This window comes from Clinocottus analis, unplaced genomic scaffold (assembly GCF_023055335.1).
Source record: "Clinocottus analis isolate CAN_PGR_092001 unplaced genomic scaffold, fCliAna1.0.p SCAF_15, whole genome shotgun sequence".
Taxonomy (NCBI): Eukaryota; Metazoa; Chordata; class Actinopteri; order Perciformes; family Cottidae; genus Clinocottus; species Clinocottus analis.
In genome coordinates, this window is record NW_027175876.1 from 17,175,846 (window position 1) to 17,188,305 (window position 12,460).

At 50.6% G+C, this 12,460-nt stretch overlaps 1 protein-coding gene across 7 annotated transcripts in view; it reads right to left on the reverse strand.

Moving 5' to 3' along the window:
- Position 1: 1 nt before the first annotated feature.
- Positions 2 to 12,460, reverse strand: part of cdc42bpab (CDC42 binding protein kinase alpha (DMPK-like) b) — a 69,585-nt gene continuing 57,126 nt past the window's right edge. For 3 of the 7 annotated variants that reach the window (XM_068576743.1, XM_068576741.1, XM_068576740.1), the window contains 17 exons: positions 12,150 to 12,233; positions 11,947 to 12,052; positions 11,550 to 11,686; positions 11,180 to 11,319; positions 10,440 to 10,521; positions 10,104 to 10,323; positions 9,763 to 9,825; positions 9,348 to 9,601; positions 9,140 to 9,264; positions 8,279 to 8,493; positions 8,089 to 8,186; positions 7,756 to 7,840; positions 7,445 to 7,568; positions 7,050 to 7,167; positions 5,417 to 5,534; positions 5,141 to 5,298; positions 2 to 3,065 (listed from right to left, as the gene is read on the reverse strand). In XM_068576743.1, the coding sequence (XP_068432844.1) occupies positions 2,934 to 3,065; positions 5,141 to 5,298; positions 5,417 to 5,534; positions 7,050 to 7,167; positions 7,445 to 7,568; positions 7,756 to 7,840; positions 8,089 to 8,186; positions 8,279 to 8,493; positions 9,140 to 9,264; positions 9,348 to 9,601; positions 9,763 to 9,825; positions 10,104 to 10,323; positions 10,440 to 10,521; positions 11,180 to 11,319; positions 11,550 to 11,686; positions 11,947 to 12,052; positions 12,150 to 12,233 (2,259 nt within the window). In that variant the 3' untranslated portion in view covers positions 2 to 2,933. Of the gene's footprint in view, positions 3,066 to 4,365; positions 4,441 to 5,140; positions 5,299 to 5,416; positions 5,535 to 7,049; positions 7,168 to 7,444; positions 7,569 to 7,755; positions 7,841 to 8,088; positions 8,187 to 8,278; positions 8,494 to 9,139; positions 9,265 to 9,347; positions 9,602 to 9,762; positions 9,826 to 10,103; positions 10,324 to 10,439; positions 10,522 to 11,179; positions 11,320 to 11,549; positions 11,687 to 11,946; positions 12,053 to 12,149; positions 12,234 to 12,460 lie in introns of all 7 variants that reach the window. The other 4 variants (XM_068576746.1, XM_068576745.1, XM_068576742.1 and 1 more) reach the window with 3 other exon arrangements.

Here is a 12,460-nt window from a genome sequence, read left to right on the forward strand (position 1 = left end):
GTTGTATTTGTAACAGCCCTCCGCTTTATTGAAATACATCGGAGTCAGGTTAATATGAGTTCTCCACATAAGTGTGGCAGCCAGTTCCATACATTATTTTTTGTCTTGACCTTACACCTTAAATATTTTTTTTTTGTGCAAAAAAGAATCTACATCACCTGTAGTGGGTTATCCTCAGTAAAACGCCCAAACCGTTCAAAAAGGAGCAAGTCCAAGTAAAACAAACCGAAAAACAAAAAATGATTACATCTATAACATGCAAAACTGTACAAATTATTACAAAGCAATCCTAGAAAAAAAACAAGGTGTAATATGATATGAAAGAGCAAAAATAATATAGAAGGTTCTGTAGATAAGACCTCACTGAAATGCAAAGGCGTTTGAATTATTTATTTTGTATTATTTTCTTCCTCTCAAACGTTACCACGGTGACACCTCAGCCATCAAACCACCTGAGAAACATCTCTTCTTCTCCTTCTTCTTTCTTCCGGTCCTCCACTTCCCTCCCTGCCGTCTCCACCCGGGTCACATCTACTGCGCTCTACAGATGCATCTCTGCCTCACTCGCTCCATCCATCCATCAAACAGACGCTTTCACCGAAGTGAAAGGAATTCATTGGTTCTGACATTTCCTGAGTTTCTCCTCCCGCTCCTTAAACTGGCGTGTCCAGGGTCAGTTTCTCTGTACAATAATGGCCAATAAAACACATGGCTAAAGCAGCCCCTCCCCTCGTCTAATACATTGTACAGCAACTCCAGCAGGAGCTGCAGAGACTCACTAGCTTTAAAAGAGGTGGTTGTTTGTTTGGAATAAACCAGCTGCGTCACACTGAGGAGTTCCAAACCGCCTCGACTGCGTAAAAAATGGAATACTTAAAAATGAAATAAAACTTGGAATGAGTTTATTTTAGAGGGGAATCGGCAGGAATGACCACCGAAGTACTTGTGTCCCTTTTCCAACAAACTGGACGAGCAGAAATAACGTGGAAGATTGTGACCCAGGAGTCTGCACGGCGGCTCGGCTCTGAGCTCCTGAAGAGCAGGCGGAGAACAGCGTGTGTTCTCCTCACGGACGAGAACCACATTCTAGCTCGTGTTCACGGTCAGGACACTTCAGCGAGAGCGTTTCCTCCAGTCAAAAAGCTCCTTGTATAGATGTCTGTATATCTTTATATAGATATATGTGATCTATACATACCGGTCTGTAAGCAGAGGGAGATGAACGCCCGGCTCTCCTGCCAGGAGCCGCCACCGTAAAACCAGAGGAAAACCCGCCTGGAGGCCTTCAGAGATCCAGCCCGCTAAAGCTACAGGTAGCACTGAGGTCATCTAAGCTTCATCAAGACAAATGGTGCTCATTTTTAAGTGTTTACATTCTCATTGTAGTGTTTATTTTTTGTCTTTAAATCAAGAGCTCTTACACATGTTGCTTTGTAGTGAAACAGATCAAACCGTCAGAATATGCAAAGGCTGTGAGAAAGACTAAATAGTGTCAGCATCTCCCTCTTTTTATCAACTTTTTGGTTAAATCAAGCTCCTCCCGTCCGGGTCCCGCAGCCCCCTCAGGAACTCTAACTGTAGATTAATGAGCACGGCTCCTCCCCCCGGTCACACAGGAGCAGGGCAAGGCATTGGCTGCATAAAAACACCACCTCACAGTGTGTGTGTGTGTGTGTGCACATGTGCGATAATTCATGTGTTCACTCAGTGTCGATCCATACGGGAGGTTTCTTCACTCAAACCAAGTTGGGAAAAAAGGAAGCAAAACAAACACGCGATGCGTGTCGTACATACAATATAAAACAAACCAATCTAAAACCAACGGGTAAAAAAAGAAAGAGGGAAAGTGGTTTAAAATGGCCTCTGTGTGTGAATACAACCCCAAATCACTCAGAAGAAACAAAACAGGGAAATAAAAGTGAGAGAGGATTTCCGCTCTTCCCCGTGTCGCTATAGTATTTTCCTTTTCATATATTACTCTCTACTTTGAACCTATGTACATTATTGTGACGGGCCGGTCCGTTTGGTTGTACAGCCAAGTGGGACGTCTACGCTACGAGAGGCCACGCCCACAAGCTGCTGGACCAATGAGGGAGAGAGTAGCAGAGGCGGTGATGTCATTGGAGCCGGCATTGTTAACGCTGCATGTTGCTGGTCAAAATACAACAAAAAAATATCATAAAGTCACTGCACTTAATATCATGAGCAAAAGAAAAAAACAAAATCATTGCTTTTCTTTCTCTTTTTCTGTTGTTGACATTTTCAATTGTTGCAGCACCCAAAGAGAAAGGAGGGAAGGGGGCGGGGCTAAGCTCCGCCCGTCTGATTCAGGCCACGAAGCAAACCTACCTTTTCCTCGTCTAAGATTGATAAATAAATTAAAATATTGTCCCCTAAAACCCAAACGGTCCTATGTACAAATACAAATCACGTTCTCTCGATCATAATAATCCTCTTCTCTTCGTTGCATCGAGAGGTTTCAGAGTCTCGAGTTAAGAGTGAATCTCAACGGGGACGACGACGGGAGCTTCTCTTTCCTCCATCACCAGCCCACTCTGACATGCACACAAGCTTCTGTCACACACACACACACACACACACACACACACACACACACACACACACACATACACACACACACTTGCACCCTCAAACATCAGCACTCACGTTGTACACGGCCACTCATATTTCATAACTTCTCCCTCAGAGAGATGGAGACTCTCCTGGAAGCACGGCGAGGGACTCTGAGACTCTGAATGTTCGTCTGGAGGTGCAGTTCTCTGGGCAGTGGGGGGGTGTGTGGGAGGGGGCGAGGGGGCGGAGGGGTATCAGAGAGGATGTGAGAGGGGGAAGAGGGTTTTTTTTGGAGTCCTGTGCTGTCGGTCGGATCGGTGGGGGCAGGGGGCGGGGCTTGGCGAGAGGCTGACGGGGGCTCATGTGTCCCAGCCCATGCGGTCTGTGCTCTCCAGGGACAGAGACTTGGCTTTGTGTGGGGAGGCCGGACTGGGAGGGCTGCTGAAGGTGGAGCTGTTGGACGCCGTGGAGTGACGGGGCGAGTCAGAGTCCTGGAGGAGGAGAGTAATGGAGAGAGAGAGAGAGAGGGAGAGAGAGAGAAGAGCATAAATCAGATGATGGAAGCTGCAGATTATCACATAAACCGCAGTATTCTGCGTGTCAGTCCGGGGCTCACAGCGCATGAATCACTTCTCTACAGACTCTCCGTGTGGACGACTGCTCTCTCTCTCTCTCTCCCTCTCTCTCTTCTTCTCTCTCTCCCTCCATCCCTCTCCCCCGTGCAGGGAGGACAGATGGAAAGGCAGACCGGACGTCATCGCTCCCCCCTCGTCTTCCACTACATTCCACATCATCGGCACATGAACGGCTCAATTGACCGGAAATGATCAGCTGAAGTACAACAAACATGCAGGCAGGCCCGACGGGGGGCGGAGCCTCCAGACTGTACAGAGCGTACGGTCTGAAGGCTCCTGTGAGGACATGACACCAGACAGGATGCTGCTTCCCTTCAGCAAAGAGAGGTCCAGCATGACGCTCAGAGATCATGTCCTCAGGTTGGAGCTAGACAAGCGCCTCCCGTTTCAACAACGACACCGAGAAGCTGTCTCCGCCTCCGTAAACACACCCGGAGCTACGACGCGTCACACGCCCTCACACGGTGAATCACCAATCATCCAGCAGCCGCTCACAAGGCAGTGGAGGTGTGCAGCGGTCTGTGCTCACAGGTGTTCACTGCACAGGCTGCAGGGTGTGTGTGTGTGTGTGTGTGTGTGTGGAGCTACAGCTACATCTGTCGATGTGACGGTGTCGGCCTTCCCCACATGAACCCATCAGTCGTTGTCTTTTGACCCAGAGATGTTGTGACGTGTTGCAATCCAATGAAATCAATGGCTGTGATGCGTTCTGCCGGCACAGAGGGAGTGGAGCCCCGAGCTCGCTCCTCACGAGCCGCCTGGTGAGTCCTGCTCTGAGCCGAAGCTGCTCATGGTGAGAAACATGAGGCCGCTGTCCGGCAGCTGAGTGGAAGCAGACATGCTCTGTGAATGTGGGGAGACGTGTGCAGCAGCAGCAGCAGCAGCAGCAGCAGCAGCAGCAGCAGCGTTGCACCAACTATACATCAGAGAACGGGCAGATGACACAGGCCAGACTGATGGAACACGTGAGAGCCGTCAGGCGCTGCTGGGATGGCGGGGCTGAGATGGTGCAGCGAGCGCCGCGGCGGGGCGGAGGCTAACGTGACTACAACGTGTTTGTCTGACAGATGATTGAAAGTGACAGTGTGTGTGTTGTGCGTGGCGCGGTGCTCGCCGTGGTGTGTTTGGGTGCAGTCGTGGCAGCTGTTGACATTACCTTCATCTTACTAAGCAGGGTCCTTAAAGCCCTTTTCAGATCGGGGGTCTTCTCCGACGGTGAGACCGCCTGCCACTGCAGAGGAGAGTTCACAACTCAGCGCCCGGCCCACAGACAACATGCTGGGGTGGGAGGCGGAGAGGAGGGGAGGGGGAAGGACAGGGGGGGGAGGGGCACAGCTGAGTGAGGGTGAAGGGAGGCGAGGGATGGGGGGCGGAGATGGAGCCGACGGCGTCCGGGCTTATGGGCCATGAGGATGGGGGAGGAGCCACGGGGAGGCGGTCTGAGGGTGGATGGGTGGTAGACGTTGTGTTTACCGTTGGGAATGGATCAAAACCATGTTGCAGGGCGGCTTTGTGTACAGGAAGAGGCTCAGGGGAGGATGCTCTAACCAAACGCCACCGCCGACTGACTGAACTTACATTTCAGGGGTTTCTGCATGCGCTCAAACCGCTACGGACACCAGGAACATTAGTTTCCTTCAGTCGTTTGAGGCAACAACATAAAGTACCAGTGAGGGTTCACTATGACATCACAGGGAGCTGAACCAATCGGTGGGATGAGGTGGGCGGGCCTGCGCCCAGAGGCCGGGATGTTGGTGACGGATGGGGACAGAGGGAGGAGGAACAACGGCGAGCTCTACAATGGCATTGGCATGGAAACAATCATGAGGTGCATCTGGACAAAGCTGAGGTGGTTCGGGCCGTCTTTAAAAGACACAGTCGGGTTCACGTGATCTTGTGATGTGTTATACGGTGACGGTGCATTCACTGACCTCTCGGTCAAACTGGGAGAGCGGCGCGTCGCCGCCGTCCATGCCCCCGCCAGAGGACAGCGAGCTCTCAGAGGGAGAGGTCATGGTCTGCCGCTTGGATCCGTAGCTTCCCCCGGACAGCTCTCTGCGCAGGGCGCTGCCGTTCTGCGAGGACGAGCCTGCACGGAGAGGACGGACGGAGGAACACTTCAAATGAAAAGTTCATGCCGCGGTGGAGGGGGAGTTACTGGGGCGGCTCTGGTTCTACTGGGGGGGCGACAGGGTTCTGTTACTCACGTATGCCCAGTCCGCTGCTGGCGCTCATGGAGCGGCCCGGCTCGCCGCGGTTCTTGGTGATGGAGGGGATGCTGACCGAGCCGCTGAAGCCCGCGCGGCTCTCCTGAACACGGACGTTCTGGTTTAAACACGCACAGAGCAAACACACACGCGCACACACACGACACAGAGTGCAGTGCAGGGGGCAGGAGTGAGGAGCGAGGATGTGGATGGAGGACATGCTGAACGGCAGCCGGACACTAAACAACGCGGCGCCATCGAGACTCGAGCGGACAGACACGCACATGCACGGCCTCCGTTAACGCACAGCCGGCCGGCCGGAGCGAGATGGGAGGGGCTTTAAAGGATGAAGGAGCATGAGGGAGAGGAGGGGGCTCATCGAGTGACTCCACCAAGCTTCTCACATCACAAAACACAGACTCATCTGGAGACTCTGCTCACATGAGGACATGCTGCAGGCGACTACACACACACATCAGCCCAGTGCGTCTGCTGCAACATGGAGCCATGTTTCTATGCTCCAGCCTGCTCAAACAAGCCTTTTAGAATGGTGTGTGTGTACCTATGCAAGTGTGTGTGTGTGTACCTATGCAAGTGTGTGTGTGTGTGCATGTGTACCTATGCAAGTGTGTGTGTGCATGTGTACCTATGCAAGTGTGTGTGTGTACCTATGCAAGTGTGTGTGTGTACCTATGCAAGTGTGCGTGTGTGTACCTATGCAAGTGTGTGTGTGTACCTATGCAAGTGTGTGTGTGTGTGTGTACCTATGTAAGTGTGTGTGTGTGTGCATGTGTACCTATGCAAGTGTGTGTGTGTACCTATGCAAGTGTGTGTGTACCTATGCAAGTGTGTGTGTGTACCTATGCGTGTGTGTGTGTGTGTGTGTGTGTGTACCTATGCAAGTGTGTGTGTGTGTACCTATGCAAGTGTGTGTGTGTGCACCTATGCAAGTGTGTGTGTGTGTACATATGCAAGTGTGTGTGTGTGTGTGTATATAAATGTGTGTATGTGTATGTGTGTATATATAAATTGTGTGTGTGTATATAAATGTGTGTGTGTGTGGGTGTATATAAATTATAAGTGTGTGTGTGTGTGTATATAAATGTGTGTGTGTGTATAAATGTGTGTGTGTGTGTGTGTGTATATAAATGTGTGTGTGTGTGTGTGTGTATATAAATGTGTGTGTGTGTGTGTGTGTATATAAATGTGTGTGTGTGTGTGTGTGTATATAAATGTGTGTGTGTGTGTGTGTGTGTGTATAAATGTGTGTGTGTGTGGGTGTATATAAATTATAAGTGTGTGTGTGTATATAAATGTGTGTGTGTGTATAAATGTGTGTGTGTGTGTGTGTGTGTGTATATAAATGTGTGTGTGTGTGTGTGTGTGTATATAAATGTGTGTGTGTGTGGGTGTATATACATTATAAGTGTGTGTGTGGGTGTATATACATTATAAGTGTGTGTGTGTGTGTGTGTATAAATGTGTGTGTGTGTGTGTGTGTGTGTGTGTGTATAAATGTGTGTGTGTGTGTGTATAAACGTGTGTGTGTGTATAAACGTGTGTGTGTGTGTGTGTGTGTGTGTGTGTGTGTGTGTGTGTGTGTGTGTGTGTGTGTGTGTGTGTGTGTGTGTACCATGGGCAGGTCTTTCAGGATCTGGATCCCGTCTCCTGGCCCCATGTGGGCCACGTGGTTGAAGTTGGTGGGGTTGGAGATCAGCTTGTTCCTCATCTCTGGGTCTCGCAGCATCTCCCTGGAAACGCAAACAAAAGATGAGTGGACACACAGACGTCCAGAGCGTCTACAGCCTGCACGCTCTTCGAAGAGAAGGACGCTCTACGAGCCAGTGTTTTAAAAGAGTCTTAAAACATAGCGATGATGAAATCCGTGGTACTGTTACCAACTGGTTTAGGGACATGAAGAAGTGACGACCTGCTCCGTGGAAACCCACAGAGCAGAGGCGTAGAAAGGAAAGAAGAGACTTGATCAGGTGAAACTGCACGAGCAGAGACGACCCTGCAGGTACCGACCTCCTCTGCTGCAGCCGCTCCTCCTCCGGCACCCTGAAGGAGAAGCGCCTCTTGTTGTTCATGCTGCGCACCATCTGCTTCCTGCTGTTGTCCGACGTCTCCGGGACGACCAGCTCGTCGCCTTCTGGAAGACGCAACAGAGCCGCGGGCGCGATTACGTCAACGACGACAAAGCGATGCAAATGTGCTTTGTGGTGTCAGAACCTCTACTGTTACTCAAGCTGCTCTGTTGTAGAGCGCATGTGACACATGAAGGGTTGAACAGAGTCTGATACAAACCCGTCGCTTTGAATTGTCTGAAGCGCTCTTACCGGCCGTCTTGTTTCTGAAGTAGATGAGCCGGACCGTCTCCAGCCCCAGCAGGTTCAGGGAGCCGTCGATGTTCAGGGGGCGCACCTGAAGGGGAAGCAGAGGAATCCATCTTGAATCAATCCTCCACAACGGATCTCTGATCAGTTTCATTCAAGAAATCAAATATCCGAAGTGAAATGTGGAGTTATTTCATCCGTCAATATGACAGAGTGCAATCAGAGGACGGAGTCTGGTCATCACTCATCTCATCCACCAGGTGGAGCCAGAGACGATGCAGAGACATAAGTGAGGTGGACCACGCTGTTGAAGCCTCACATTCACTCCGCACTGACCTTCTTGAGAGGGATGGTCTGAATCCACTCCATGGTGTTGACGTCAAACACGTCCACGGCGTTCTCGCTGTACACCGACAGGTAGGGGGCGTTGTAGCCTGGAGAAAAGGTAAAAAAAAAGGGCATTCTGTTCAGCAGGCGGCCTCTTAGTCTCGTCTCCGTGCGACTGAACGGGACGTCCTGCACTCACAGGCGGAGTTGGGGAACGCGGGCCACATGAGCTCCTGCTGGCGGGACCGGCGGCCCTGAGAGTCCACGTACACGCCGATGGAGTTGAAGCACAGCAGCAGCTCCTTGCTGGAGATCTCCACGGCGCAGAGGGCGTCCAGGCTCTGCTGGGGGATGAAGGCCAGGGTGTGGTCCTCCGGGTGGAGCAAGTTGACGGGGGACATGTCGCCATGGACACTGTGGGGGGCGCCAGAGTCACAGACACTGAGATTATTTAGTTAACCCGTTGAAAACTCTGGAACCAATGTTCCTTTTTCTCTGTGTTTGAGTTGTCCTAGGAACCCTGAATTAATTCCAATATTTGTGTTTATTGTATGTATTTGTTCAGCAAAGTCTTGAGAAAAAAATGTTTATCTGCAAAAAAAAATATCACTTGTAAAAGATATTTTGATCGTAACTATGAACGTCCAGCATGATATGAGCCAGATTCCCCAAAAAGGCCTCCTGGAGCGTCAATAAGACACCTTTATGGAAAGATTAGGACGTAAAATATATGAATGTGCAACAAAAATGTCAATAAAACAAAGACTTGTCCTGTAAGGACGGAGTTTCAGTCAAAAAAACTGTCGTTCGGTTCAAAATTGGAAAAAAATGACGTATTTTATGTCAAAAGATTGTCTGAATGGGGCATGCTGGGACTTAAAATGGGTGCGGGAGGATTTTCGCACAAAAAGGTAAAGACTAAAATACATTCATACATTGATCAGACATGTGACTCAAATCAATCGCTCCCTCGCTGACTGGAGTCATTATTTCAGCAGGAAATAGACAAAGTGAAACAAAAGCAGAGCGTCAGCAGCTCCCCTGAGTCCAGACCAGGTACCTGTAGCGGGTGAAGCCGGACTGGTAGCCCACGTAGAGCCGCTCGCTGAGCAGACCCATCCACTGGACCGGCCCCGGGGCCTGCACCTCTCGTAGCCGACGGTGACGTCCTTTACTCTTATTCACCTGGGGGTTGGAGGATGACGGGATGTCCATGAACACAGCGCTAAATAAACCACAGCAGCCGAGCCAGAAGGAAGGTGTCTGACCTCGTAGCAGATGATCTGCCTCTTCATGGCCACGCACAGGCAGGTGAGCGAGCCGTTGCGGACCGGCCCCGACACGATGGTCTGGCAGCCCTTGGTCTCGGCCAGCTTGTAGGAATCGGTCTCGCGGCCGTCCAGCGCCTGCGTGGGGAAGAGACGCACGTGGCGGTTCCTGCCGGAGATCACCGCCAGCAGCTGCTCCTGGAGAATCAGGTCGATGTGGTGCACCTTCTTGTTGTCGCCCACCCGGATGATTTCTGAGGACGGAGGGAGGATGAAGAAGAGGGGACGAAGGAGGGAGAGAAGAGGAAAGAGGAACGGAAGTGACGGAGAACACATCGTAACACGTGTCAGCAATGCCGAGGGGACAAAACAAGAGAACGAGGACACACGACACATCCGTGAGAGAGGATCTTACCGTCTTTGGTGACGTGGATGACGAAAAGGCCTTCCTCGTTGCCCAGGGCAACGCGCTCGTGATCTGTGGGGCAAAGCAAATGCAGCGCGGCGGCCATGTTAGAGTCAGCACGGGGACAGGAAACAGCATTGCTGGCGAGAAACGTTCAAATCCGCTAGTTTCTACTTTCACAACACGATGAAAACCGAACTGAGGAAAACAGAATTGGTTGTCTGTGAACACGTCTCCACCTGGAACAACTACACACAGCTACACACAGCTACACACAGCTACACACAGCAGGAGCAGCCTATCGGTTAGGTAATGATCAGGCGATCGGCGGGACACGCCACGCGGCCCACCTATGATAGCAGCAGACTGCGTGGTCTTGATGAGCGGCAGCGTGCTGTCGTACGCCTCCTTGGGCACGTAGACGAAGCGCTCCTTCAGCTTGTTCTTCTTGAGGATGCGGTGGAGCTCGTTGAGGAGCCCCACCCATTTGTTCCTCTCCTGGTCGCTGTCGGCCAGGATCAGGATGGAGGGCTTGTGGTTGCTGCAGTCGGAGAGCTGCGACGCCGTCACCTGAGGGGAGAACGCTCGCGTTACACGTTGAACGCCGTCTCTAGAATTTAGTGGGATTCAGATCGTTTTCAAACTTTTTTGGTTTGCTCAAAACAAAACCAATGAAGGGAACTTACTCTGAATATACACGGGATATCTTTGCGGCTGGCGTGGATGACGTCAGAGGCCAGGACCGAACTGACTGAAAACTCTTCATCCCTGGACGACAGGAAGGAGATCAGAGGTTAGACATCCAGGATCTAGAGCTGCTGTGATTGGTCGATTATTCTACAATCTCAAAACGCATCGCCCATGTGTTTGACATCAGGATGAGCCTCTGGGGCAAAAGGACACTACTTCTGTGTTATAGAGCAGTTATAGACTGAATCTATATTTTATTTGCAGTTGTCATTGATTACAGTCTGATGAAGATGTGAACATTAAGTTAGAGTTGTTTCATGTTCATGTTTCAATGCAGAAACATTTTTGTGTTGATAAAAACGTGAAAACATTGTGATGTGTTCCCAGAATGCATTTCGGCCATTGCGCTCTCTTGCTCTCCACACGGATTGTTTACCTGCAGTTAACCAACGCTGCTTGAACGTGATCAATACTTCAAATGGAAACCAGAATGCTTCATATTATATAATCTTGTCTCATTGCCTACAGATATCTGCATCCATATGCAGATATCTGTTCATAGAGATTCATTAATACATGAAATGGTCGACAGATATTAATAGTTGCAGATCATCTTCTAGCTTCTGCTTCTATCATGTGACAATAAGTTTTTCTTTCAGCTAAACCAAACCACAAAACCACCTTAGACAGAAAATAGTTTTCATAACTCACTCAGAAGAGTCTCCACACTTCTTACCTCATATCTATGACTTGGCTCACGACTACACTTGGCTGCGTGGCTTTTCCTTCTCCCAGTTCGTAGAGGAACAGTTTGAAGTCACACACCACAGCCATCGCTCTCTGCCAGCCCTTCTTCACCCCGGTTGGTTTGGGAACCTGAAGCAGACACAGCGACACGGTGAGGGAAGTAACACGGACCACAGCTTGGAGCCAGAATACCTTCTACAGTGTTAGAAATGAAAAGGTGACAACTCGGATCTCATTCCCACTTGGGGTGACCAAAACCTGGAGCTCAAGTCAACGCGTGTGTGGATTTAGGGAGAAAGACTCAAAGCTCCACCGTGAAGTAACTATCTGGGGCCAAAGACCAGCAGGGCCTCGCTCACCCTGACGTGCCCTTCATACGCAGTCCCAATCCCCTTCTGGGGGTCGATACCCAGCGGGCCCTTGGTCTGGTCCTGGGGAACGGGGCACACGGCTGGAGCCTTGTCCGCACAGGTCACATGGCAGGAGAAGTTACACACTGGACAAGGAGAGAGAGGCGGAGACAAGATGAGGACAAATGAGCCGTTTAACTGCTCATGGATCACATTTTAAATCAATGAGGAAGGCGAGCTGGCTGTGTAGTTTTAATCTTTCAATTAGGAATCAAACTTCTACATGAGAATAATATAAACTGGAGTCATTGAGGTTTAGGATGAAGCAGGTTTTGGGTGTGTGAGAGAGATGTAATGGTGTCTCCTGGCAGAACACAGTTTACTGTTTGTCTATCCTCGTCCTTACCTTCACAGGTGCAGCCTTGACGTATGAGCCCCACCATGAGGGAAGTGCACTGGTTGCACTTTGTGGGCGTGTTGAAGGACTTCACCACAAACTGATGTGCTTTGGGCTGTGGAGCGCAGGAAGAGAGACACCATCAGTGCTTGTTAACAAAACATGAAGTCTGGTTCAACGAGGAAGCGTGAGCCGACAGAAAGACGCCTGACCTTGGGAGAGGAGCGCCCGATGCTGCTGTACCCCCCCGAGCGCATGGTGGGGGTCTGGACCGTGCGAGGAGGATGGTCTATCAGCTGCAGCAGAGAACACAAAAGCACGCAGCAGTGAGACGTTGGTGACCGACGCCTCAGCGACGTTAAACGAGGCCAAAGCTTCCCAAGAAACTGAAAGCCAGAGCAAGACCGCCTGATGACGACATCAGAGCGGACTACTCATCTAACGCAGTGTTCCATATTGTTCACCAAGGTGCACAGATTTAACGACCAATATTTGTCTTCAGTTTCCAACGGGCTCGTGTGAG